Source organism: Mobula birostris, chromosome 11 (genome assembly GCF_030028105.1).
Source record: "Mobula birostris isolate sMobBir1 chromosome 11, sMobBir1.hap1, whole genome shotgun sequence".
In the NCBI taxonomy this organism is placed as follows: domain Eukaryota; kingdom Metazoa; phylum Chordata; class Chondrichthyes; order Myliobatiformes; family Myliobatidae; genus Mobula; species Mobula birostris.
In genome coordinates, this window is record NC_092380.1 from 33,954,356 (window position 1) to 33,979,385 (window position 25,030).

General features: G+C 44.1%; 1 protein-coding gene across 1 annotated transcript; it reads right to left on the minus strand.

Moving 5' to 3' along the window:
- Positions 1–3,164: 3,164 nt before the first annotated feature.
- On the minus strand, positions 3,165–24,689 carry LOC140205016 (dual specificity protein phosphatase 8-like). Its single transcript, XM_072272076.1, has 7 exons — positions 24,542–24,689; positions 18,843–19,058; positions 17,305–17,434; positions 15,799–15,965; positions 14,100–14,259; positions 9,288–9,411; positions 3,165–6,902 (listed from the first exon to the last, which is right to left on the minus strand). Exons 2-7 carry the CDS (start codon positions 19,050–19,052, stop codon positions 6,011–6,013), a joined length of 1,683 nt encoding a protein of 560 aa, XP_072128177.1. The 5' UTR covers positions 19,053–19,058; positions 24,542–24,689; the 3' UTR covers positions 3,165–6,010.
- Positions 24,690–25,030: the final 341 nt, after the last annotated feature.

A 25,030-nucleotide genomic window follows, 5' to 3' on the forward strand; every position in this document is an offset into this window, starting at 1 on the left:
CAAATGGATGAGCAAGGATTTCCTAAAACTAAAAGAAGATAGAACTGAAATACTTCTGGTTGGTCCTAAAACCAAAAGAGATAAATTTCTTGATAAATTTGGAAACTTGGCACCTCTTGTAAAGTCAGAACTAGCCTGGGTGTCATCCATGATTCAGATTTGAATTTTAAGGAAGTGACCAGAACAGCATTTCTACACTTAAGAAATATTGCAAAGGTACATTTATTTCTGGAACATAATGATGCTGAAAAAATGAAGTCACATCTTTATATTCAATATATTAGATTACTGCAATTCACTTTCTACTGGCTTTCCAAAGCAATCTATTGACAAACTTCAACTCATTCAGAATGCCACTGCTGGACTTTTAACCAAAACCCAGATGAAGGAACATATCACTCCCATTCCAGCTACTCTGATCATTTTACTCAGATCCTGTATCTCTTAGAATTGATTTTAAAGTTGTCTTACTTGTTTTTTAAAGCTCTCAATGTTGTGGGACCAGAACTCAAGCTCTCAGGTCTTCTTCAGCTGGTCTCTTAAATTTAAACTCTCCCTCAGAAGGGAATTGGCAGGTCAGCTTTTTTGAACTACACTCAAAACAGGTACTAAATCTTATAACTTTAGGTACTGTGGAATCAATCCTAAAGCTATGAGGGATGCAGACTCAGTTAATGCTTTTGAACATTAACTATTTATTTAACCTTGCTTTTAACTACATCTTTTTATCTTTTATTTTCATGTTTGCACTTTATCCCACCATTAAGCACTGTGAACCACATCATCTGTATGTTATAAATAAGTTTATTATAGTTATTATTATTATCAGTGAAGTTTCCCTGTAACCTTTCTCTGGGGTGAGATGCACCAAGCTTTGGACCGATTCCAAGAGAAGTCAGGAAAGAGCGGGAACTAGGTAATGATGGGTTTGCAAATGCCTGTAGGATCTAAAAGGGCGATTTCAAGAGAGGCAAAGCTCTTCATATTTAGTACACTTGTTAAATTATTAGATCATGATACCAGTTCAAATCCTACCCTGGGGAATTCAAGTAGTTAAATAAATCTAAAGTTAAATATGCTGTGGTGGTAATATTAAAATGCCTGGGTAATCCGTTTGGTTCACTAAGTTCTCTCAGGAGAAAAAGTCTACCATCCATAGTCAGACTGGTTTACATGTGATTCCAGACCCAACAGTAGAATTGTCCTGCTGAAGGGTCTCAGCCTGAAATAGCGACTGTACTTATTTCCAGAGATGCTGCCTGACCTGATGAGATCCTCCAGAATTCTGTGTGTGTTGCTTTGATTTCCAGCACCTGCAGAATTTTTTTCTTGTTTGTAATAGAATTGTCCTTCAACTGTCATCTAAAATGAACCAGCGGTTTGGGCATTAATAAGACCATAATACATAGGAACAGAATTACACCATTTAGCCCATTGAGTCTGCTCCACCATTTGAACATGGCTGATTTATTATCCTTCTCAACCCCATTGTCCTCTTCTCCCTATGACCTTTGACCCCTTTTACTAATCAAGAACCTATTAACTCCGCTTTAAGTAAACTCAATGACTTGGCCTCCACAGCCATCCGTGGCAATGAATTCCACAGATTTAACATCCTCTGGCTAAAGAATCGTTGAACTGTCGGTTTAGCAAGTGACTCTCCCTCCCATGGAATAATATTATCACAAAATCAAATTACCATCTGCTATGGAGGGGGCACTGCACAGGATTGGAAAAAGCTGCAGAAAGTTGCAAACTCAACTACCTCTAATATGGGCACGAGCCTCCCCAGGATCGAGGACATCTTCAAAGGGCGATGCCTCATGACGGCAGCATCCATCATTAACGGGGCCCCATCACCCACTTCTCATTGCTACCATCAGGGAGGAGGTACAGGAGCCAGACTAAACATTTTAGGAGCAGATACTTCCCCTCCACCATCAGATTTCTGAAGGGACAATGAACCCACCATTTTGCTCTCTTTTTGCACTATATATATATTATGTTAGTTTTTTTCATTACTTTGTATAGCAATGTACTGCCACTGCAAAACAGCAAATATTATGAAATATGTGAGTGATGTTTAATCTGATTCTAATTCTGAATTAAAATTTTGGAGAGAGGCTACTCAGACAGCTCCTAGTATTGACCTAACGTCATATTCATAGTCATAGTCATACTTTATTGATCCCGGGGGAAATTGGTTTTCGTTACAGTTGCACCATAAATAATTAAATAGTAATAAAACCATAAATAGTTAAATAGTAATATGTAAATTATGCCAGGAAATAAGTCCAGGACCAGCCTATTGGCTCAGGGTGTCTGACCCTCCAAGGGAGGAGTTGTAAAGTTTGATGGCCACAGACTGGACTGACTTCCTATGACACTCTGTCACTCTGTGCTGCATCTCGGTGAAGATAGGCAGAGCAGGTTGGATTCAGAGACTAGACAACTAGATATACAAAGTTGGCCAAAAGATCCCCACAGGTCATAAGAAACACCTTCTTTGCAGAGGGAAAACATTGAAGAATTAATTCCAAGAAATTACATTGAGGAAATACACTCAGTGGCCACTTTATTAGGTACAGGAGAGGAACCGGGTGTGGCTTTCTGCTGCTGTAGCCCATCCACTTCAAGAGTCGATGTGTTGTGCATCTAGGGATGCTCTTCTACACACCACTGTTGTGATGTGTGGTTATTTGAGTTCGTGTTGCCTTCCTGTCAGCTTAAACCAGTCTGGCCATTCTCCTCCGATCTTTCTCAATAACCAGGCATTTTCACTCACAGAACTGCTGCTCACTGGATGATCTTTTTTTTGATTTTTGCACCATTCTCTGTAAACTCTAGAGACTGTTGTGTATGAAAATCCCAGGAGATTTGCAGTTTCTGAGATACTCAAACAACCCTGTCGGGCAGCAACAATCAAAATCATTCAGTTCATATTTCTTGTCCATTCTGATGTTTGTTCTGAAAAGTAACTGAACCTCTTGACCATGTCTGCATGCTTTTATGCATTGAGTTGCTGCCACATGACTGGCTGATTAGATATTTGTATTAATGAGTGGGTGTACAGGTGTACCTAATAAAGTGGCCACTGAGTGTATGTTCAGGTCCTGTTCTTCATCCCCAGAATGAAATCAAAAACAGAAAAATAAACTGACCAATACAAAACAAGAACATCTTTAATCAACATTTAAGTACAAAACCATGACAACAATCATCATGCACAAAATCCCACACATGCTGCTCCAATGCATTGTAGGTCATTTAAACACAGGGTAAACCTCAGGGTGAAGACAACAAGACGGATGCAAAGCAAACCTCCCTCAGCACTTACTTTGAGAATGTGCTGTCTCCTCTGTAAGATTGATAGTATATTCTTTCCAATTCCAATGTCAGACAGCTCCAGGAGCAAGGGGAATCATTTTATTTAGAGGTAAAGCTGGTAACGGGTCCTTCCAGCCCAATGAGTCTGTGCTGCCCAATTACACTCATGAGACCAATTAATCTCCTAACCTGTACACCTTTGGAATGTGGGAGGAAACCAGAGCTCTCAGAGGACACCCATATGGTCATGGGGGAGCGCATATAAACTCCTTTCAAGCAGCGGCAGAAATTGGACCTGGGTTGCTGGCGCTTAGTTCTTTGACGTCACCCTAATAATCTGCATCTTACTTCCTTTTCACCTCACTGAAGATAGTTTTGGCCTTTTGTCTCTGCTGAGCTTAATTTTAGTTACACAAGATTCTAGCCATCCTGGTCTTCAGTTCACACCAAGCGAAAATGCTAAAAGTTAGGCTGAAGGAAAGTAGAGAATAATGATCATAACATTAAAATTCCAGATATACTTCGAGACTAAAACAAGTGTCTTAAAATTAAATGCTCCGACTGTTTAATGGGGATGGTTTAAAAGACTTGCCCAGAAATGGATATTGTAAATGAAAGATATTTCTCATGATGAAGAAGATTTATAACGCTGGGGTCCCGACTTTTAGGGGTGGCACGGTAGTGTAATACCATTATACCTGGGTTCAATTCCTGCCACCGCCCTGTGAGTGCATGCCTTTCCTCCAGCTGCTCTGGTTTCCTCCCACAGTCCAAAAATGTACAACTTAGTACGTTAGTTAGTCGCAGGGGTGTAATTGAATGGCGTGGGCGCATTGGGCCAAAAGAGCCTGTTACCATGCTGTATCTCTAAATTAAAATAAAATTTACTATTTTTAACTGTCTATTTCCTTCTCATCCCAAGTTTCAATGACAGACTGTTGTGGGCTGCCAGGATATCTGCCTGCCCCTGAACTGTTTTATTTGAACCCTACCTTTGAGTGAGAGGCACCATACCGACGCTGGTCATTGATACCTCTCTATGCTTATCCTGTTTTTCAGCACTTGGCCAACATTCTTCTGTACTCCCAGCTACAGATAGACCATGTAATTCAGATCAGAGTTTCTGAATAAAAAATCATTGCTCTTGGTCAGTAAAACCACTGGGCCCTATAAACACGAGGCCAATATCTCACTGTTAGAACCACCTGATCTTGAGATTGGCTACTTAAGGTACCAAGACATTGAAATAAGTGTATATCTTCTTGTTATCGTTGGACACCACATGAAATCCTTTGTCATAAAAATCCAGCCCAATGTTGACACATTGTGATGCGTTCTACTACACGTGTTGATCCTATCAGCCACAATTCACCATTCACTCAAGTTACAGACAAATGGGAAAGTTACTGGCACAGACGTGGGGAGAACTTTGTTCACAGGGTAAATCTCAGAGGAGTTATTCTGCTGTCCTTCTGTGCTCTGGCCTGTGTGTGACTCCAGACCTGCCAACAGAATTGGATCTTAACTGAACCTGTGAAATAGCCCAACAAGCCACAGGGATGCATAACAAATGTTGGCTTTGACAGTCACTTCCACATCCCATGAACCAATGCAAATAAATCAACAGACCTCACAATAAATATTTCAGACTTGGACCTTGCCCTACCACCAGAAGAATTTGGCTGCTTAAACCTCACCCATCGACTTTCATTTGGGAGTCAGTAAGAAAATGATGAACCCTCTTCAGACAGAGATCCATTTAACCCTTTGAGAACATGGAGTAAGAAACCTAACCTAACACCCAATCAAATAACACAACCACTCTGAACTAACACATACTGTTCATGGCTTCCTCTCGATACATCGCCCTCCACCCACCCACTTCTCCTGTATAAAGACAAAAGAATCCTACAGAGGCCATTCACCCCTTCAAAAATCATGTACAAATTAGCATTTCAGTCTCTTCGCTTAGCTTCCGGAGAGAGTGCAGTGCAAATCGTGCTTCACTGTGCAATACATAATTCCACTCAATACACACACAGAGTATTGTCTAAAACTCAAAGTTTCCATCCATTTCAGTGATTCACTGCTGTCCATTTCAGTTCCAAAAATAACATGCCCATCACCTCAGCAGTGTGGGCTTTGCTGCCTTTCATGCAGTATAACTAAAGTCCAGAAACCTTCACTATTAACAGCCACCAACACTGGAGGTCTGAGTAGAATTGGATTGCTGTGATCCAGTATCAGCATACCCCCGGAAATAGTTTTAGCCTTAAGCTCTTCTTCAAAAGAGCTTTGAGCCCATTTTTTTCCCAAGAATTTTTGGTCCTACTTCCAAAAATTCTCAAATTTCAAGTTTTAAATTTGACTAACAAAAGAAATGAGGATCTCCAGCCTTCAGGCATGTTCACCAAGTTCCTGCACGGACCGTTTATTATGGAGGTGCACACCAGCTTCTGCGTGTAACTGTGCTCCAGCATAATGATGATTCCAGTGAGATTTGACTGACAGCCAACCCAATATGGTCTGGGGAGCCCACAACCAACAGCAAAGTCAACAAAGTGAGGCAGGTGAAAGGTCAGACGGCAGCTCTTTGACCTCTTCGATCTTCCTCTTAAGAGGAGCTCACCCAGCTTGGATAGATTTCAGTATGAGTTGAATTTGTCCATTTTGTTAGGTGGTATTATGATTTCACCATGTTTTCAGTGTACAGAGCTGCATTCCCCGTGACGTGGCCAGATTTAATGGGATCGCTGTATGGGTGATCGAACAACGATAGCTCTGTCCTCTTTGTGTGCACAGTAATTAGGCACGAGCTGCAATTGAGAAGGGGCGAGCTTGCCTGCTTGGGAATGGGCAAGGTCAGAGGCAGTCGCCTTCTGGAAGTATCTGAACCACCATCTTTCTTGTGAACCAGGCAAGATGGCTGAGTCAGTCCTTGGTCAAGGCTGGTGGGAAGAGGAGGCACTTGGAGGCCGCCACATTTCTGCTGAGGCTTGAGCGTCCGCATGGCTCCTTTGGGTGCAGTGACTTCTTTTCCGCGGGCTTTCCTGACATTCCCGAACAACAGGGTGAAGGGGTTGAAGGCGCCGGCTGCCAGCTTGCTCCCTAGGCCGAGCAGTTTCGGGACAGTACCTCTCTCTGGGGTCTGGAAGCAGCTGACAGGTGGGCTCGGAGGGTAGGCAGACTTCACATCCAACGAGAAGGACCGCTTCATGCAGGTCGCTTGCGCGGCGCGCTCTGGTGAGAGTCGGAGGTTGGTAAGCCCTAGGTGCAAAGCTGCCATCTCGGAGGTGCCCTCCGCAGATTTCTCGGAATGGTTGCTTGTGTCATTGTCTGGGTGAGCTGTGCATTGGTCTGGAACGTTTTGGGTGGCAACCATTGGACTTTCATCAGTTGGCTCCTCGCTGGTGTCAGGCTTGGGGGTTCCAATGTCTCGCGAGGCATCGCCAGGAAGGAGGACTCCATTATCCGCGTAGGCAGAACCTTGAATTTGGATGGCTTTCTCATACTCCACCAGCTGCCCCAAGAAGTTGAAGTTTGGAGAGATGGTGGGCCTTCGGTCCTTCACATACCTACAAGAGGCAGACTACTATCAATCTATGCAAGGCAATTATTTTATATTTCATATTTCTTTTTCAAGGCCAATCAACCAATTAAGCTCATAGAACATGGAACATAGAACATTACAGTATAGGCCCTTTGGCCCAAAATATTGTGCTGACCTTTTAACCCACTCTAAGATCCTAATCTAACCCTTCCCTCCTATATTGCCCTCCATTTTCCTTTCATCCATGTGCCTATCTAAGAATTTCTTGAATGGTTCTAATGTGTCGAACTCTACCACCAGTCCTGGCAGGGTGCCCGTGCACTCATCGATCTCTGTGTAAATAATCTACTTCTGACATCCCCCTTACAAGCTCCTCTAATCACTTTAAAATTATGCTCCCTTGTATTAGCCATTTACACCCTGGAAAAAAGTCCCTGGGTATCTAATTGGTCTCTACCACTTATCATCTTGTGCACCTCTACCGTCACCTCTGATCCTCCTTCAATCCAAAGAGAAAAGCCCTAGCTTGATCATGCCAACCCATTGCCCCTCTTACCCATGCATGCCGATAAACATCTCCTGATCTTCCCCACCCAACTCCCCGCCTCCCCACGCCAGGGGTCATTTACAGCAGCCAATTTACAACTGAGGACACCCCCATCATGATGATCCTCAACCCTGGTGCCCTGCAAGGCTGCATTTTCATCCCCCTACGCTACCCGCTGCACACTCATGAACGTGTGGCTAGATTCTGCCCAAACTCCCTCTATAAGTTGACAGATGACACCACATGGTGGACCACTTCTCAAATAGCACCGAGATAGAGTACAGGATAGACACAGAGAACCGAATGTCATGGTGTCCCTGAATGTCAGAAAAACTAAAGAGCTGGTTACTGACTCCCATAAAGGGTGGGGCAAGTCACATGCTCCTGCCTACATCAGCTGAGGCTGAGAGGGTTGAGAACTTCTAATCCCTGGGAGTGAACATCACCAATAGCTCGTGCTGGTCCAATCATATAGATGCCACGGCCAAAAAAGTTTATCAACACCTCTATTCCTTCAGGACGCTAAAGAAATTTGGCATCTTGCCATCAATCCTTACCAATTTTTATGGAAGCAACTTAAAAGGCAGCTTATCCTAGGTCCAACATGTTGATGCAATTACAAACAAGGCAAAACAGCAGCTGTATTTTATTAGGAGTCATAGAGCCATGGAAACATACAGCACAGAAACAGGCCCTTCGGTCCATCTAGTCTATGCTGAATCATTTAAACTACCTTCTCCCATCTTCTTGCACCAGGATCATAGCCCTCCAAACCCCTACCATCCATGTACCTATCCAAACTTCTTAAATGTTGAAATAGAACTGGCATGTAGCAATTGTGCTGGTAGCTTGTTCCACACTCTCACTGCCCTCTGAGTGAAGACGTTTCTCCTTATGTTCCTTACGAACTTTTCACCTTTCACCCTTAACCCATGACCCCTAGTTGTAGTCGCACCCAACCTCAGTGGAAATAGCCTGCTTGCATTACCCTGTCTATACCCTTGATAATTTGTATACCTCTATCAAATCTCCCCTCAATCTTCTACAATCCAAAATTCCTAACCTATTCAATCTTTCCTTATAACTCAGGTCCTCCAGTCCCGGCATCATCCTTGTAAATTTTCTCTGTACTCTTTCAACCTTGTTTACATCTTTCCTGTATGTAGGTGACCAAAACTGCACACAAAACTCCAAATTAGGCCTCACCAATGTCTTATACAACTTCAACATAACATCCCATCTCCTGTACCCAGTACTTTGATTTATAAAGGCCAATATGCCAAAAGCCTTCTTCACAATCCTATCTACCCATGCCGACACTATTGATGCATTATGGACCTGTATTCTCTGATCCCTTTGTTCTACTACACTCTTCAGTTCCCTACCACTCACTGTGCAAGACCTACCCTGGTTGGTCCTACTGAGGTGCAGCACCTCACACTTGTCTGCATTAAATTCTATCTGCCATTTTTCAGTCCATTTTTCCAGCTGGCCAATTTCACTCTCAATCTTGGTGCCATCTGCAAACTTGCTGATCCAAATAACCACATTATCATCCAGATTGTTGATATAGACAACAAACAACAAGACTCAGCATCCACCCCTGTGGGACTCCAGTAGTCACAGACCTTCAGTCAGAGAGGCAATGATCTACTACCAGGCAGCATCACTCTTGGGATCTCGGGAACTTACAAGCCTCTCCACCACAACAAGGTGACGATCATAAGAGAAGATGTGATATATACAATCTCATCTCCATACCCCAGCTCTGCAGAAAGAACTTGATGCAGAATGGATTGTGTTCCTCAAGCCTGTTGGCCAATTCCCATGACCCATGTAGGATCTGTTTCACCCCATTCATACCTGTAGGCATCATCCAGGGAGAGATCCATTGTCCTCATGACATAAGCGATTGCAATCGCCGCAGATCGTGAGATCCCAGCCAGGCAGTGAACCAAGACCCGGCATTGCATGGAGCGCACTGTGTCTGTGTAAAGCAAAGACCACACAACAGGTCAGCAGTGAAGAATAAGGAGAAACCAGAGCAGCCAGAGGAAGCTGTACAAACTCCTAACAGAGCACAGGAATTGAACCCCATCATGCAGCTAGCGCAGTGTAAAGTGAGGCGATACTCACTATGCTATGGTGTGTGGCGCTGACCTCACGTTATACGGACCCTGGCACTTTGACTTCACAGCTATAGGTCTGGACTATTGGTCTAGAGGTGTGAGATCAAATCCCAGAAATGTATACTCAGTGACCACTTCATTATGAACCTCCTGTACCTAATAAAGTGATGACTGAGTGTACGTTCGCAGTCTTCTACTGCTGTAATCACTTCAAGGTTTGACATGTTATGAGTTCAGAGATGCTCTTCCGTACTGTGTGCTTATTTGAGTTACTGTCGCCTTCCTGTCAGCTTGAACCAGACTGGCCATTCTCCTGCGGCTTCTGTCATTAACACGGCATTTTTGCCCACAGAGCTATCAGTTTGGTTGAATCTCAGCTGCTTCCTCGGTTCAAGGGAATTTAAGGATGGACAATGTCCATGAACAAATAAATAAAGAGCATACTTTTAGTGAGCAACACACACAAAATGCTGGAGGATCTCAGCAGGTCAGGTTACAACCGAACCTGAAGGGGACAAATTTCTTTGAGAACGGGTTTACTAGAGCTGTTGGGGAGGGTTTCTACTAATTTGGCAGGGGTATGGGAACCAGAGTAATAGGGCTGAGGATAGAGCAGTTGGTATACAAGTAGATGCAGTGATTAGTAAGACTGTCAGGAAGAACAGACAGGCGATAGGGCAAAATTGCAGTTGCAGTTTAACATGGAGACAGTATTGAAGAGGGTGACAAATACAGGGCTGAAGGCGCTATAGCTGGATGCATGCAGTACACAGAATAAAGTAGATGATCTTGTAGTGCAGTTGGAGATTGGCAGGTACGACTTTGTGGGCATCACTGAGTTGTGGCTGAAAGAAGATCATAGCTGGAAGCTTAACATCCAAGGATACACATTGTATCGAAAAGACAGGCAGAGGGGGTAAGATGGCTCAGTTGGTAAAAAATTAAATCTATTTCTTAGAAAGAAGTGGCATAGGATCAGAAGATGTAGAACGCCTACAGGGTGGATTTTTGTAAAGGAGCACTTGGGAAAGAATCAGTGATCATAATATAATAGACCTCAACCCACAATTTGAGAGGGAGAAGCTAAAGTCAGATGAATCAGTATTACAGTGGAATAAAGGGAATTACAGAGGCACGAGAGAGGAGCTAGCTAAGCTTGATTGGAAGGGGACACTGGCAGGGATGACAGCAGAGCAGCAATGATTGGAATTTCTGGGAGGGATGTGCAAGGTGTGGGATAGAGACATCTCAAAGAAAAGGGATTCTAAAGACAGGATGACATAACCAAGGCTGACAAGGGAAATCAAAGCCAACATAAAGCAAAAGACAGGAAATACAATTGAGCAAGGATTAACAGGGTTAGATTGGGAAGCTTTTAAAAACCAACAAAAGCCACTAAAAAGTTATAAGGAGGGAAAAGATGAAATATAAAGGTCAGCTAGCCAATAATATCAAAGAGGTAACCAAATGTTTTTAAAGATATATGAAGAGTAAAAGAGAGGTGACAGTAGATATTGAACTGCTGGGAAATAATGCTGGAGCAGTAGTAATAAGGGACAAAGGTGAACTAAACAAATATTTTGCATCTATCTTCATCGTGCAATTACTATTACTAGGGAGAAGGTAAATAAGTCACCTGCACCAGATGGTGTACACCCCAGCCTTCTGAAAAAGGTAGGTAAAGAGATTGCAGAGGCAGTAGTAGTGATCTTTCAAGAAACACTAGATTCTGGCATGGTTCTGGAAGAATGGAAGATTGAAAATGTCACTCCACTCTTCAAGAAAGGAGGGAGGCAGAAGAAAGGAAATTATAGGCCAGTTAGCCTGACCTCAGTGATTGGGAAGATGTTGGAGTAGATAGTTAAGAATGAGGTCTCAGAGTACTTGGAGGCTCATGATAAAACAGGCCAAAATCAGCATGGTTTCCTTAAGTGGAAATCTTGCCTGACAAATCTGTTGGAATTCTTTGAGGAAATAACAAGCAGGATAGACAAAGGAGAATCGGTGGATCTTGTGTACTTGGATTTTCAGAAGGGTGCCACACATGACGCTGCTAAACAAGCTAAGAGCTCATGGTATTATGGGAAAGATACTAGGATGGATAAAGCATTGGCTGATTGGCAGGAGGCAAAGAGTAGGAGTAAAGGGAGCCTTTTCTGGTTGGCTACCGGTGACTAGTGATGTATCACAGGGCTTTTGTGATTGCTTCTTTTTACGTTATATGTTTACGTTATATGATTTGGATGATGAAATTGATGAATTTGTGGCCATGTTTGCAGATGATATGAAGATAGGTGGAGGGGCATGGAGTGTTGAGGAAGCAGAAACACTCAGACAAATTAGGAGAATAAGCAAAAAACTTACAAATAGAATACAGTGCTGGGAAGTTTATGGTCATGCACTTTGGTAGAAGGAACAAAAGCATCGCCTATTTGCTAAAAGGGCAAAAGACTTCAAAAATCTGAGGTGCAAAAGGACTTGGGAGTCCTCATGCAGAATTCCCTAAAGATTAGTTTGCAGGTTGAGTCAGTGGTGAGGAAGGCAAATATAATGTTAGCATTCATTTTGCGAAGACTAGAATGTAAAAGAAGGATGTGATGCCTGAGGCTTTATAAGGCACTGGTGAGGCCTCACTTGGACTATTGTCAGCAGTTTTTGGCTCCTTACCTTGGAGATGCTGACATTGGAAAGGGTTGATGAGAAGGAATCCAGAAATGAAAGGCTTATCGTATGAGGAACATTTGATGACTCTGGACCTGTATTCGCTGAAATTTATAAGAATGAGGGGGATCTCATTGAAACCTATCGATGTTGAAAGGCCTAGATAGAGTGAATGTGGAGAGGATGTTTTCTATAGTAGGGGAGTCTAGGACCAGAGGGCACAGTCTCAGAATAGAAGGACTTCCCTTTAGAGATGTTCATCTAGAACAGAGATGAGACGGAACTTCTGTAGCCAGGGGGTTGTGAATCTGTGGAATTTGTTGCCACAGATGGTTGTGCAGGCCAGGTCATGGGGTGTATTTAAGGCAAAGGTTGATAGGTCTGTTGTTAGTCAGGGTGTGAAAGGGTATTGGAAGAAGGCAGGAGAATGGAAAATAGATCAGCCATGATGAAATGGTGTAGCGGACTTGTTGGGTCGAAATGCCTAACTCTGCTCCTGTCTTTTATGGTCAGGCAGTGCCTATGGAGAGGAATACACAACCTATGCTTTGGGCTGAGATCTTTCATCAGGATTGGAAATGAAGGGGGTATAAGGCAGAATAAGAAGGTGAGGGGGAGGTGAAAGAGTACAAGCTGGCAGGTGATAGATGAGACCAGGTGAGGGAGAAGGTAGGTAAGTGAGGGAGAAGGTGGGTGAGTGAGGGAGAAGGTGGGTGCGTGAGGGAAATGGTGGGTAAGTGAGGGAGATGGTGGGTAAGTGAGGGAGATGGTGGGTAAGTGAGGGAGATGGTGGGTGAGTGAAGGAGATGGTGAGTGAGTGAGGGAGATGATGGGTGAGTGAGGGAGATGATGGGTAAGTGAGGGAGATGGTGGGTAAGTGAGGGAGATGGTGGGTGAGTGAGGGAGATGGTGGGTGAGTGAGGGAGATGATGGGTAAGTGAGGGAGATGGTGGGTGAGTGAGGGAGATGATGGGTAAGTGAGGGAGATGGTGGGTGAGTGAGGGAGATGGTGGGTGAGTGAGGGAGATGATGGGTGAGTGAGGGAGATGATGGGTAAGTGAGGGAGATGGTGGGTAAGTGAGGGAGATGGTGGGTGAGTGAGGGAGAAGGTGGGTGAGTGAGGAAGATGGTGGGTAAGTGAGGGAGATGGTGGGTAAGTGAGGGAGATGATGGGTGAATGAGGGAGAAGGTGGGTGAGTGAGGGAGATGGTGGGTGAGTGAAGGAGATGATGGGTGAATGAGGGAGAAGGTGGGTGAGTGAGGGAGAAGGTAGGTGAGTGAGGGAGACGGTAGGTGAGTGAGGGAGAAGGTGGGTGCGTGAGGGAGAAGGTGGGTAAGTGAGGGAGATGGTGGGTGAGTCAGGGAGAAGGTGGGTGCGTGAGGGAGATGATGGGTAAGTGAGGGAGATGGTGGGTAAGTGAGGGAGAAGGTGGGTGCCTGAGGGAGATGGTAAGTGAGGGAGAAGGTGGGTGAGTGAGGGAGATGGTGGGTAAGTGAGGGAGATGGTGGGTGAGTGAGGGAGGTGGGATGTAGTAAGAAGCTGGGAGGTGACAGGTGGAGAAGGTAAAGGGCTGAAGGGAGAAAGGAAAGGAGGAGGAGGACCAGAGGAAGGTGATTGGCAGCTGAGAAGAAGAGAAGGGGTAAGAGGGGAGCCAGATGGGAAATAGAAGAAGAGAGGAAGAGGGGGGGAAATTACCGGAAGTTAGAGAAATAGATGTTGATGGTATCAGTTTGGAGGCATCTCAGATGGTTTACTTTTCATGAGGGAGCTCATGAGGCTCCAGCATTTAGCAAGAATGGGAACGACAATTCATGGTGCCATTTGCTGATGTCCTTGCTCACACAACGATGTAACTCTCTATCCTGATTGATGCCTTCAACCTACCTATGAATTCCACTGACTTGTTGAGCCAGGGGAGGAGGCTGTCACAGTAGCTGTCATTGACAGGGATCCTCAGGAAGTGACTGTCAGGGATAAAGGCCGGCTTCGGGCAATTGCTGCTCACGTTCAGGATGTGAGTAATCCTGTTCTGAACCATTAAATCCTGGAAGAAAACAGTGCCACTCTAATCAAAAAACATTCACCATCCAGCATGGCCCATTTCCTCCTCCTCCCACCTCCTCTCGTAACTCCACATAGCTGCCACTCTATTGTAGGAGGCCTGACAGATTTCAATAATCTTCTGATCTACCTTCCGAACACATCTGCAGTTTGGAGATTTTGCTATCCTTTCCAAATTTGCCCAATACAATGGCTCTTAAATACCATCTGAAGTGGCCCATCAGCCAACAGTTCAAAGGGTTGTTAGGGGTGGCCAATAGCATATGCCCCATATCTGTCAATGAACTGAGCATCACACACAAAATGTCTGGGTAGCCTTCAACCTGATGGCATGAATATTGACTGTTTATTCACGTCTGTAGATGCTGCCTGAATTACTGAGATTCTCCAGCATTTTGTGCGCGTTGCTCTGGATTTCCAGCAACTGCAGAATTCCTAGTGTTCATGAACAGTGCATTGTGGTTTCTTAAACAGTTATCTCCACTGTTGCCTTAAATCCCCAAGAATTGCCCCTCCAAGGATCCTATACAACATAGATATATAATTCCAAAGCTTAATGAAATAAAACAGATTCCATTCACTCCCAGGAGATCCATATATCAAGTTTTGTCCCATCCCAGCTGTTCCTAACCCCTCTCCTAGATTCACTGAGAGATCTCCAATGATCAGCAGATTCCTAGTCCCCGAGTCAAAGAGTAATCCAGCAAATAAACAGGCCTGTCAACCCAATTCTCCATGCCACTCATCTAATCCCATTGCCCACATTTAAGATTAAAGTGAATTAAGATCAGCTTTATTTGTTGGATAAGCGTCAAAACATATATAGCATGACCACAGCCTCTGGCCCATATCCCTCTAAACCTTTCCTATTCATATACCTGTCCAATTGCCTTTTCAATGTTATAATTGTACTTGCCTGATCCACTTCCTCTGGCAGCTTTTGCCCATGTGTGCACCACCCCCCTGCCCCTCAGGCCCCTGTTAAATCTTTCCCCTTTCACCTTAATCTTATATCCCCTAATTCCTGATTCACTTTCCCTGGGAAAAAGACTGTGTGCATTCACCCTATCTATGCTCCTCGTAATTTTATACTTTTTTGTCAAGTCTCTTATGCTCCAAATAATAAAGTCTCAGCCTGCCCAACCTCTCTTTATAACTTAGGCATTCAAGTCCCAGTACGTAAATCTTTGCACTCTTTCTGCTTGAAGACTTTTCTCGATAACAGTACATAATACTCCAGGTTTGGTCACACCCACATCTTGTACAACTGCAACATAATGTCCCAATTCCTATACTCATTGCCCTGACTGATGAAGGCCATTGTTCACATGTCTTCTTCACTGCCCTGTCTACCTGAGACACCAAGATATCCAAGGCCCCTGGATTATATTCACCCCTTTCAAAGAATCTCACCAATCTCTTGAAAAGGTTTCAGAAGAATCCCCCAGATGCTCCAATTTCCAGTTTTGTTTTCTCTCAGTTCCTGGGCCCTGGATCTGATGTGATTCTGTGATGTACTAACCTTGTTAAGGACGTCACTCTGTGAGCCCAGGTAGAAACACGGGAGGATCTGTGTGGGTCCCACATCGCACGTGGACAGGCAAGGCTGCGAGAGGCTTGAACTGAGGAAACCAGGACACCTCCCTTCACATAAGCTTGGGAAGCATGAGGAAAATTCCACAAAGCCTCCTGTGAACGAAATCATAGTACAGAGTTACAGACAGGGTGGTGGAAGGCCTGTGACTTTATTGCTACAAAACAAGAGAATCTTTGTAAATTTTGCCTGTACTTTTTCAATCTTATTCATATCTATCCTGTAGTTAGGTGACCAGAACCACACAAAATACCCCAAATTTGGTTTCACCAGTGTCTTATACAACTTCAACACAACATGAATCCCAATTCCTGTACTCAATACTCTGATTTATGAAGGCCGATGTGCCTCAACGCTCTCTGTCTACCTATGATGCTACTTTCCAGGTATTGTCCTCAACTACAAAGTGGAAAACCAATGCAACAATTATCCACAGTGCTGACCACCAAGCAGATGTCTCTGCTGGAAAATAAGTACGTCTCCTTGCTCAGATACTTTCAGGCACTAAACCCTGAGCATGAAGCACACAGAGACAGCTGACCCATGCCACCTGGAGAATGACCTTTGGATTTGCACCCAAGCTCATGTCAGGTGAGAACAAGTTTAGTGGAGACAGGTGTGAGGTATTGCACCTTGGGAGGACAAACCAGGGTAGGAGAAAGAGGAGTGTGGTAGAACAGAGAGATCTGTGAATACAGGTCCATAATTTCTTGAAAGTGGTGTCACAATAGATAGGGTTGTAAAGAGAGCTTTTGGCACGTTGGCCTTCATAAATCAGAGTATTGAGTACAGGAGTTGGGATGTTATGTTGATGTTGTATAAGGCATTGGTGAGGCCAGATTTGGAGCATTGTGTGCAGTTCTGGTCCCCTACCTACTGGAAGATATCAATAAGATTGAAAGAATATAGTGCAGAGAAAATTTACGAGGATGTTGCCAGGACTTGAGGACCTGAGTTATAAGGAAAAGTTCAATAACTTAGGATAGGAGTGTAGGAGAATGAGGGGAGATTTGATATAGGTATACAAAATTATGAATAGAGATAGGGCAAATGTAAGCAGGCTTTTTCCACTGAGAACTGAGTTGTTTGGTTAAGGGTGAAAGGTGAAATGTTTAAGGGGAACGCGAGGGGGAAATTCTTCACTCAGAGGGTGGCAAAAGTATGGAATGAGCTGCCAGTGGAAATGATGAATGTGAGTTTGATTTCAAAATTTAAAAGAAATTTGGATAAGTACATAGATGGGAGGGGTATGGAGGGCTATATGATGGGACCAAGCAGAGTAATAGTTTGGCACAGAATAGACAGACCGAAGGGCCTGTTTCTCTGCTGTGGTGTTCTATGACTATGCCTTTAAGTGATGAGGGGGCAATGCAGAAGATATTTCTGATAGCTTGCTTAGCATGTGAGACTTTCCCTTGAAATCACAGCCTGTACCTTTTAGGAAATACACGTTGCTGAAGTGGTCCTCCACTTCTCTGAGAAGGGTGGTGAGGTTGCCAATGGACACTGGAGTCTGGGCACCTTCTGCTTCTTGGTCGTACAGCACCAGTTCCTGTCCCTCCGTCTGCAGAATGATCAATCACATGTTATCAAGCGATAAAGTAAGTCTTGATTAACTTGCCCTCAATGGCTTGTTCTCGGTAGACAACACCCACCAAACTCTTATTTCTATATTTAAAAGTTCAAAGTATGTATATGTCCCCATTTCACAAACAAGAGAAAATCTGCAAATGCTGGAAATCGAAGCAACAGACACAAAATGCTGGAGGAACTGAGCAGGTCATGCAGCATCAGGAATGAAGAAGGGTCTCAGCCTGAAACGTCAACTGTTCATTCATTTCCATAGATGCTGCCTGACCTGTTGAGTTCCCCCAGATTTTTTGTGTGTGTTGCTCTGGATCTCCAGCATCTGCAGAACTTCCTGTGTTTATGATTGTGGAATCAACAGGTGAATGAAAGTTATTCATGCTGTTTCATAATAGTCCTTTTGGTCTGTTGAATCTATGTTGGCTCCAGAGTTATTGCATCAATCCCTTTCCCCTCCTTAGCACCCTTCAACTGATTGCCTCTTACTTGCTTACTAATACCCCACGGACTCTCGGGCCACTCACCTACTCTATAGACCAGGAGTAATTTACGAGCAGCCAGTTAACCTACACCTGTCTTCAGGATTTGAGAGGAAACCAGAACACACCTGCTGTCCTGGGACAAATGTGCAGACTCCAAACAGATGGGTGAGGATCAAATTGCAGTTGTGAGCCAGCACCACTGGGTAGATTCATGGAGGTTGGATCATATGACCTTCCCATCTCAAATCATTGGTCCATCCCCTAGGAGTCCCATATCCTCACAACCAATCAGAAAGGAGAAAGATTGTCCGCTGCGTTTGATTGGATTGCTCCTAGCAGCAGGATGTGCATCTCCAGTTCCTTAAAACAAAGAGAACTAGCCAAGGCAACTGGAAAAAGATCCTTCTTGTGAAAATAATTTCTGCACGTGATCTCCATGGATTACTTCTAGTGGCACAACCTCACAGTGCCAGAGACCCGGGCTTTATGCTGACCTTGGTTGCTGACTGTGTGGAGTTTTCATGTTCTCCCTGTGATCATGTTAGTTTCCTCCAGATGCTACGGTTTCCTCCCACATCTGAGAAATGTGTGGGTCGATGGGTTAATTGGCTGCTGGAAATTGCCCCTAGTATGTGGGTGAAGGGTTGTACCTCGGGGGAGAGGGTTTGAGCAGAACGTGGGAAAAATAAAAAAGTAGGTTAATATGGGATTGGTCTAAATGGGTGGTTAATGGTGGGTGCAGACTCATTGGGCTGTCCCATGTCCCTGGCATATTCCATCTGACTTCAGGGTGGTTAACAACCCAGTAATCCCTTTACTCTGACCTCTGTCCTCCAGTGAGAAGGTAGCCCCTGCAGGAAGTGAGGAGAACCAGAAACAAGATCAGCAAGAGCACATTGTTACCAGTGAGTGAGGCTGCAGGAGGTCGATGAGCCACTCTCTGCCCTCTGCCATCATCGACATGCAGATATTGATGGCATTGAGCACATGTAGGATGCTGTAGTCGGCTACAGGACGACAGTCGATGACCAGCACCTTCTCCGTCTTGCCCTCCAGCATGGCCGCCAGCTCATCAGCCTTGATGGCCTTCACCGGCTGCTTGTCTCCCGCCATTGGATCCTGGCAAGGTACAAAGAACTCAGTTACCTTCATGTTTATCGGTCCCTCATTTCCCCATTACCCATTCCTGAGTTGGGCTGTGGATCCATCCTAATTGATATTGTGACACGTAAATAGATACAGTGAAAAGCTTTAGTTCGTATGCCATCCACACATCAGGACATTGAGGTGGTCCAAAAGAAGACTAATAAAGGAATGCAGAAACAGAGTGTTACATTTACAGAGCAAGTGCATTGCTGGTGGAACACAGGGGTCATGACAAGGTAGACTGAGTTCATCTTTATTGTATAAGAAGTCCATTCAAGGGGCTGATAACAGTGGGATAGAAACTGTCCTCGAGCCTGGTGGGACGTGTTCTCAGGCTGTAGCATCTTCTATTCAATGGGAGAGGAGAGAAGAGAGTATAACAAGGGCGCAACACATACAAAAAATGCTGGTTCACCATCATTTTTTGTGTGTGTTGCTTGAACTTCCAGCATCTGCAGATTTCCTTGTGTTTGCGTTTTTAATAACGGGGGGCACCTTTGTTTATGTTGACTGCTTTCCTAAGGCAGCGGGAACTGTAGACAGACAGATGGAGAGGATGCTAGTTTGGGTGTTCAGACCTCTCTGCAATTCCTTGCAGTCTTAGGCAGTGCGGTTACCATATTGACTTAGCAGGTGCGAATCTAGCCAATGGATAGCCACATATTGTGGGCTAATCACTTAAACTTCTGGGCCGATGAAATGACTCAAGTCTCACCATGGCAACTGGGAAAATAAAACTGAATGATTGGCACCTATAACCCCACCTCCCTGGCTCAGAGATGACCATGACCCTCAGAGAAGGAGATCTTATCAAGAATATTCCTGACTGAAAAAGAAAAGTGAAGACTATTTGACTGAGCGAAACATTGTCAGTCCTCAGTCCATAGATGTCAGGGATGGGATAGTGTAAGGTATGATGAATTTTGCTCATGCCTCTCTCTTCCTGTCTGCTTTCTGAACATGGAGAACCACGCCCCTGTGTTTTCTGATGGCTATAGTTGTCCCTGAAGGGGACACAGTAAAAAGATAGCTGCTGACACTGTAGCCCGGGTACAAGAGAATCTGCAGATGTGAGCAGCACACACAAAATGCTGGCGGAGCTCAGCAGGTCAGGCAACATCAATGAAGAGGAATAAACTGTCGATGTTTCCGGCCAAGACCCTTCATCAGGACTGGGAAAAAAGGGGGAAGAAGCCAGAATAAGATTACTGGCCATCTTGTGCTCCTGCCTCCCCATCCCCCAACCCCTTCTTACTCTGGCAGAATTAAGCACTGGGGAACTGTCGATGTGAGAGGAACAATATAGATTGTGGACCAGGGTAGGATACATGAACTTCTCAACCAAACTCTTCTTCCAGAAAAATTAGTAAGTATCTTTTAAGTAGATATCACTTTAAACAAACAGATGAGTATGCAGATAAGATTACACCAATATGTGTTGTAATATATTCAACCTATGTATTACTGTGGGCTAAAATATACCAGCCAGTGTATTATTTGGCATATAAAGTACTCCAGCCTGGGAATGAGGGGCCGGGTGTACAGTCAGCTGGGTTAATCGCTTTTGAATGTACTCTAGCTTCTGTGCTATGTCTGATATATAATCTGCATAGAACGTTGTTCTGAATTAAGTATATTCCAGCCCCTGTTTTATATGTTTACTGCACTCCAGTTTGCATATTTCAGAATCAGAATCAGAATCAGATTTAATATCACCAGCAAATGTCGTGAAATTTGTTAACTTAGCAGCAACAATACAATACATGATAATACAGAAAAAATAAGTAAATCAATTAAAGTAAGTATATATATGTATTTTAAATAGTTAAATTAAAAATAGTGCAAAAACAGAAATAATATAAAAAAGTGAGTTATTGTTCATGGGTTCAGTGTCCCCATTTAGGAATCAGATGGCAGAGGGGCAGAATCACTGAGTGTGTGCCTTCAGACCTCTGTGCCTCCTTCCTGATGGTAACAATGAGAAGAAGGTATGTTCTTGGCGACGGGTTGCTTAATAATGGACATCGGCTTTTTGAGGCACCGGTCCTTAAAGCTGCCTTGGATACTACAGAGGCTAGTGTCCAAGATGGATCTGAATAGCTTTACAATTTTCTGTAGCTTCTTTTGGCCCTATAGCCCCCCCCCCCCCCGCCATACCAGACAGTGATGCAGCCTTTCAGGATGCTCTCCGTAGTACATCTGTAGAATTTTACGAGTATTTTAGGTGACAAATCAAATCTCCTTGAATTCCTAATGAAATATAGCCTTGCCTCTTTATTGAGAGCAGGTTAGATCCTCGGTGATCTTGACACCCAGGAACTTGAAATTGCTCACTCTTACCACTTCCGATCCCTCTGGGAGCATTGATTCATGTTCCTTTGTCTTACCTTTCCTGAACTGTTGTTACTACACCACCACCAACTAGCTGGTATATCTCACTCCTGTATGCCCTCTCATCTCCATCTGAGATTCTACCAACAATGAGTGTATCATCAGCAAATTTATAGATGCATATTGTTCCTAAGTGTGGGATATCCCGATAGCCATTCATTTGAATTCAACTTCCCATGCCTATTCTGACATGTCAATCCCCGGCCTCCTCTTCTGCAGCGATGAAGAGCATGAACATTAGGTTTTAACGTCCAGCGAATTCTCCTCCTTCCCCCTCCAGAGGCTATCTCCTCAGAGCTCACGGCATTGCATTTCTTACAAACCATTTGACAGAGACTGGTGGAAATCCTCGGCAAGTCAGGCAGCATCTAGACCATAAGACATAGAAGCAGAATTAGGCCATTCAGCCCATCAAGTCTGCTCTGCCATTCCATTGTGGCTGATTTATTATCCCTCTGGACTCCATTCTCCTGCCCTTTTTCCATAACTTTTGATACTCTTATTAATCAAGTAGCTATCAACTTCCACTTTAAATATACCCAAAGACTTGGCCTCTACAGCCATCTGTGACAATGAATTCCACAGATTCACCTTCCTCTGGCTAAAGAAATTGCTCCTCAGAATACAAGGAGCGTCCTTGTATTCTGAGTCATTACCCTATGGTCCCAGACTCCCCCACTATAGGAAACATCCTCTCCACGTCCACTTTAGGCCTTTCAATATTCAATGAGACCCGCTCCCCATTCTTCTAAACTTTGTCTTTACGCTGGGGTTGGCATTCATTCCAGTCTGGAGAACCATCTTCCACTAGCTCCATGGCTCACAGACTGACAAATGCACAGATTAGTGGAAAGAGAAACCAGGTTAATGATCCAGGACAATAGTCCGATGGACTCCACCATGGATGGTCCCAAGCCTGGCTCTGAAGGGAAAAAGGTTGAGGACAGGACTAGCAACCCCATCCTGTAAAAATCCAGAACTTCAGACACGTTAACAGAAACTCTTTGAACTTCATCCCTGGGAGAGGAAGGAGCTTTGGTGGGCTACACCTGGGGACAACTTGAAAGATTGGCCCAGGAAAGAGGACTCTGGTGAGCTGCTGTCGGTGACCAATGCCCCAGTTATGGGTGATGAGGTATACTCCATGGATGAGCTGAAATATTTACATTGCTTCTCCCTCCACAGATGCTGCCTGACCTGATAAGTGCTTGTAACCTTCGCTGTTTTAGTATCAGGGTTCTAACCTCTGCATTGTAATTGCTTGATGATCTGCAAAATGGGATTAGGCTGAATTAATGTAATTGAAGCAATTCGCCATCAAATGTAAGGCACTTCCAGCGCTGTCCCAATGACGTATGGTTTTGCTCTAGGATTTCCAGTTCAATCACAATTCTCTGCCCTCTCTCCACGCCTGCTAATATTTCCCTACTCTCCTTCCCTTGTGTATTCAATAGTTTCTTTATTCATAAAATCCAAAACATTTCGAAGTGCCTGTCACAATCTCTGCCACCTTCCCGCTACAGCACACACATCTGAAAGGTAATCACTGTTTATAGGCAACAGTGCGGCAGGCTTACACACAGCAGACTTCCATAAAAATAGCCCTCTGACAATGACCAGAGCGTCTATTTTGGTGATATTAGCCAAGGGAGAGATATTGGCCAGGACGCCAGGGAGAACATCCCTCCCTCCCCCCGCCTTGATCATCCTAGAAGAAGCTGCTGATGGAGCTTTTTACTTTGACCTCACAGGAATATCAGGACATGGATTTATCATGTCATTTGACCTCCAGCACCTCCGGGAGCACCTCCAGGACATGCCCTCTGCTCAAGGAGGAGGAGATGGAACAGGACACACACTCAAAGCTTTCGTCCCACAGTCATCAGATTTCTGAATGGACAATGAACCCAGCTAGACTACTTCAATACTGATTTTGCTCTTCTTGCAATACTTATTTAATTTAATTTAAAAATATATTTATTAATGTAATTTTTAGTTTTTTTTACGATGCATTGCAATGTAAACAACACGTTTAACGACAAGTGCCGGTGATATTAAACCCGATTCTGATTCTGAACAATGCGCCCACATCCCCCTCTCACTGTGCGAGGCTCTACTGTTGGCATGGATGCGTTAACTTCTAATCTCTTCAAAAGATGAGACAAGTACTTATCCTAAATTTATGCACTATTGCGACACGTAACCCATTTACCATTTCCGAACCTTCTGTGAATTTGAATGCCTTTTAATCTGTCCCCTTACACAGCTCTGTTCCAGCGAATACAGCCACTGTTTCCAAAACCTGGTCTCTTCGGAGAGCGTTCCTTTAGCAGTTATTATGCGAGCTTGTTGGTACCGCAGCCTCTCGCCACAACATCCACAACTCTGCACGACTGTCATCGTGCGGAGATGCAACACCGCGTCCCCGCTTCACCTTCGCAAGTAAAAGACGTGGATCTCCCTGCGTTCGGTTGCAGCGAGAGATAGCAAATATTCTGTACCGCGTCGTTCATTTCACTACACTGCCAGTGAGGCATAATAAAACAATCCTTCCAGACCCTGCCTTCTCCTACACCTGAAAGATGCGCAGGTTACATACATCGTTTCATAACATCGATTAAATATTTAAAACACTCTGACCACAAAGGCAAAACGATTTGTGAATTATGATTTAACATTGACGTAATGCATAACACCGTGGTGTCACACAGTCCCTGTAAAATGTATCCCTCGACTTTTTGTGTATTATCTGCTCAGTTTGCATGCTATAACTACGGTAGAATTTTATGTGTGCATCACAAGATTCGAGATCGTTTAATGTCATTTCCAGTACTGTGTGAAATAATTGTTACTCCGGATCCGATGCAGCACGCAAAACAAGACTCGAAAAGACGAAGAACATAATAAATATAACTGTATAAGATTGCTTATACACATATACATAGACTGGTTGCCTGCCCGCAAAGTGAGACCAGCCACAACTCGGATTAATAGGGATTTTTACCCGTTAAAGAAAACCTGTCAGCTCAAAATTAAAAAAAAACTCTTTTAAAGGATGGTCTCACCTTTTGCGTTGCGTTCGAATTGCTGGTCAGATAAATATCTTGGCGGCAGCAGTTGCTTTGATGAGCGGTGTTGGTGCTGTTGAAGTGAGTGTTGTTCTGTGTATGAAGGATGCTCTCTCTCTCTCTCTCTCTCTCTCTCTCTCTCTCTCTCTCTCTCTCTCCCCCTCTCTCTCTGTAACTGACACTGGTATAAAACAGCCTGCCTCTCCTCCAATCAATCCAATGAGGTAATGCTGTTAAAAATAGCCCAGGTACGGCAAATATGTCATCTCTAACCAATCACAGGCTCTCCCCTTGCGTTGTTTCTCTTCTCACTGATGTCAGGGTTTTTTTTGTGTGTGTGTGTGCCGACCCTTCTCCCTGGGATAACCGGGGCAACATGCATTCAAAACACAAGTGCATCCAAACAGCAGATGGATGTAAAGGAAAAAGAAATATATCTCACACATTTCTCCGTGCTGTTCATTAAACGTTAGCCTTCTGTTGGAC

What these genes read in the sequence shown, in the direction of transcription:
- LOC140205016 (XM_072272076.1), bottom strand. Translation starts at nt 19,052, where the DNA reads ATGGCGGGAGACAAGCAGCCGGTGAAGGCCATCAAGGCTGATGAGCTG. An exon ending in TCCTGCAGCCTCACTCACTG is followed by an intron (nt 17,435 to 18,842) that starts GTAACAATGTGC and finishes ATCATTCTGCAG; the next exon opens with ACGGAGGGACAGGAACTGGT. An exon ending in CAAGTCAGTGGAATTCATAG is followed by an intron (nt 9,412 to 14,099) that starts GTAGGTTGAAGG and finishes TGCTTTACACAG; the next exon opens with ACACAGTGCGCTCCATGCAA.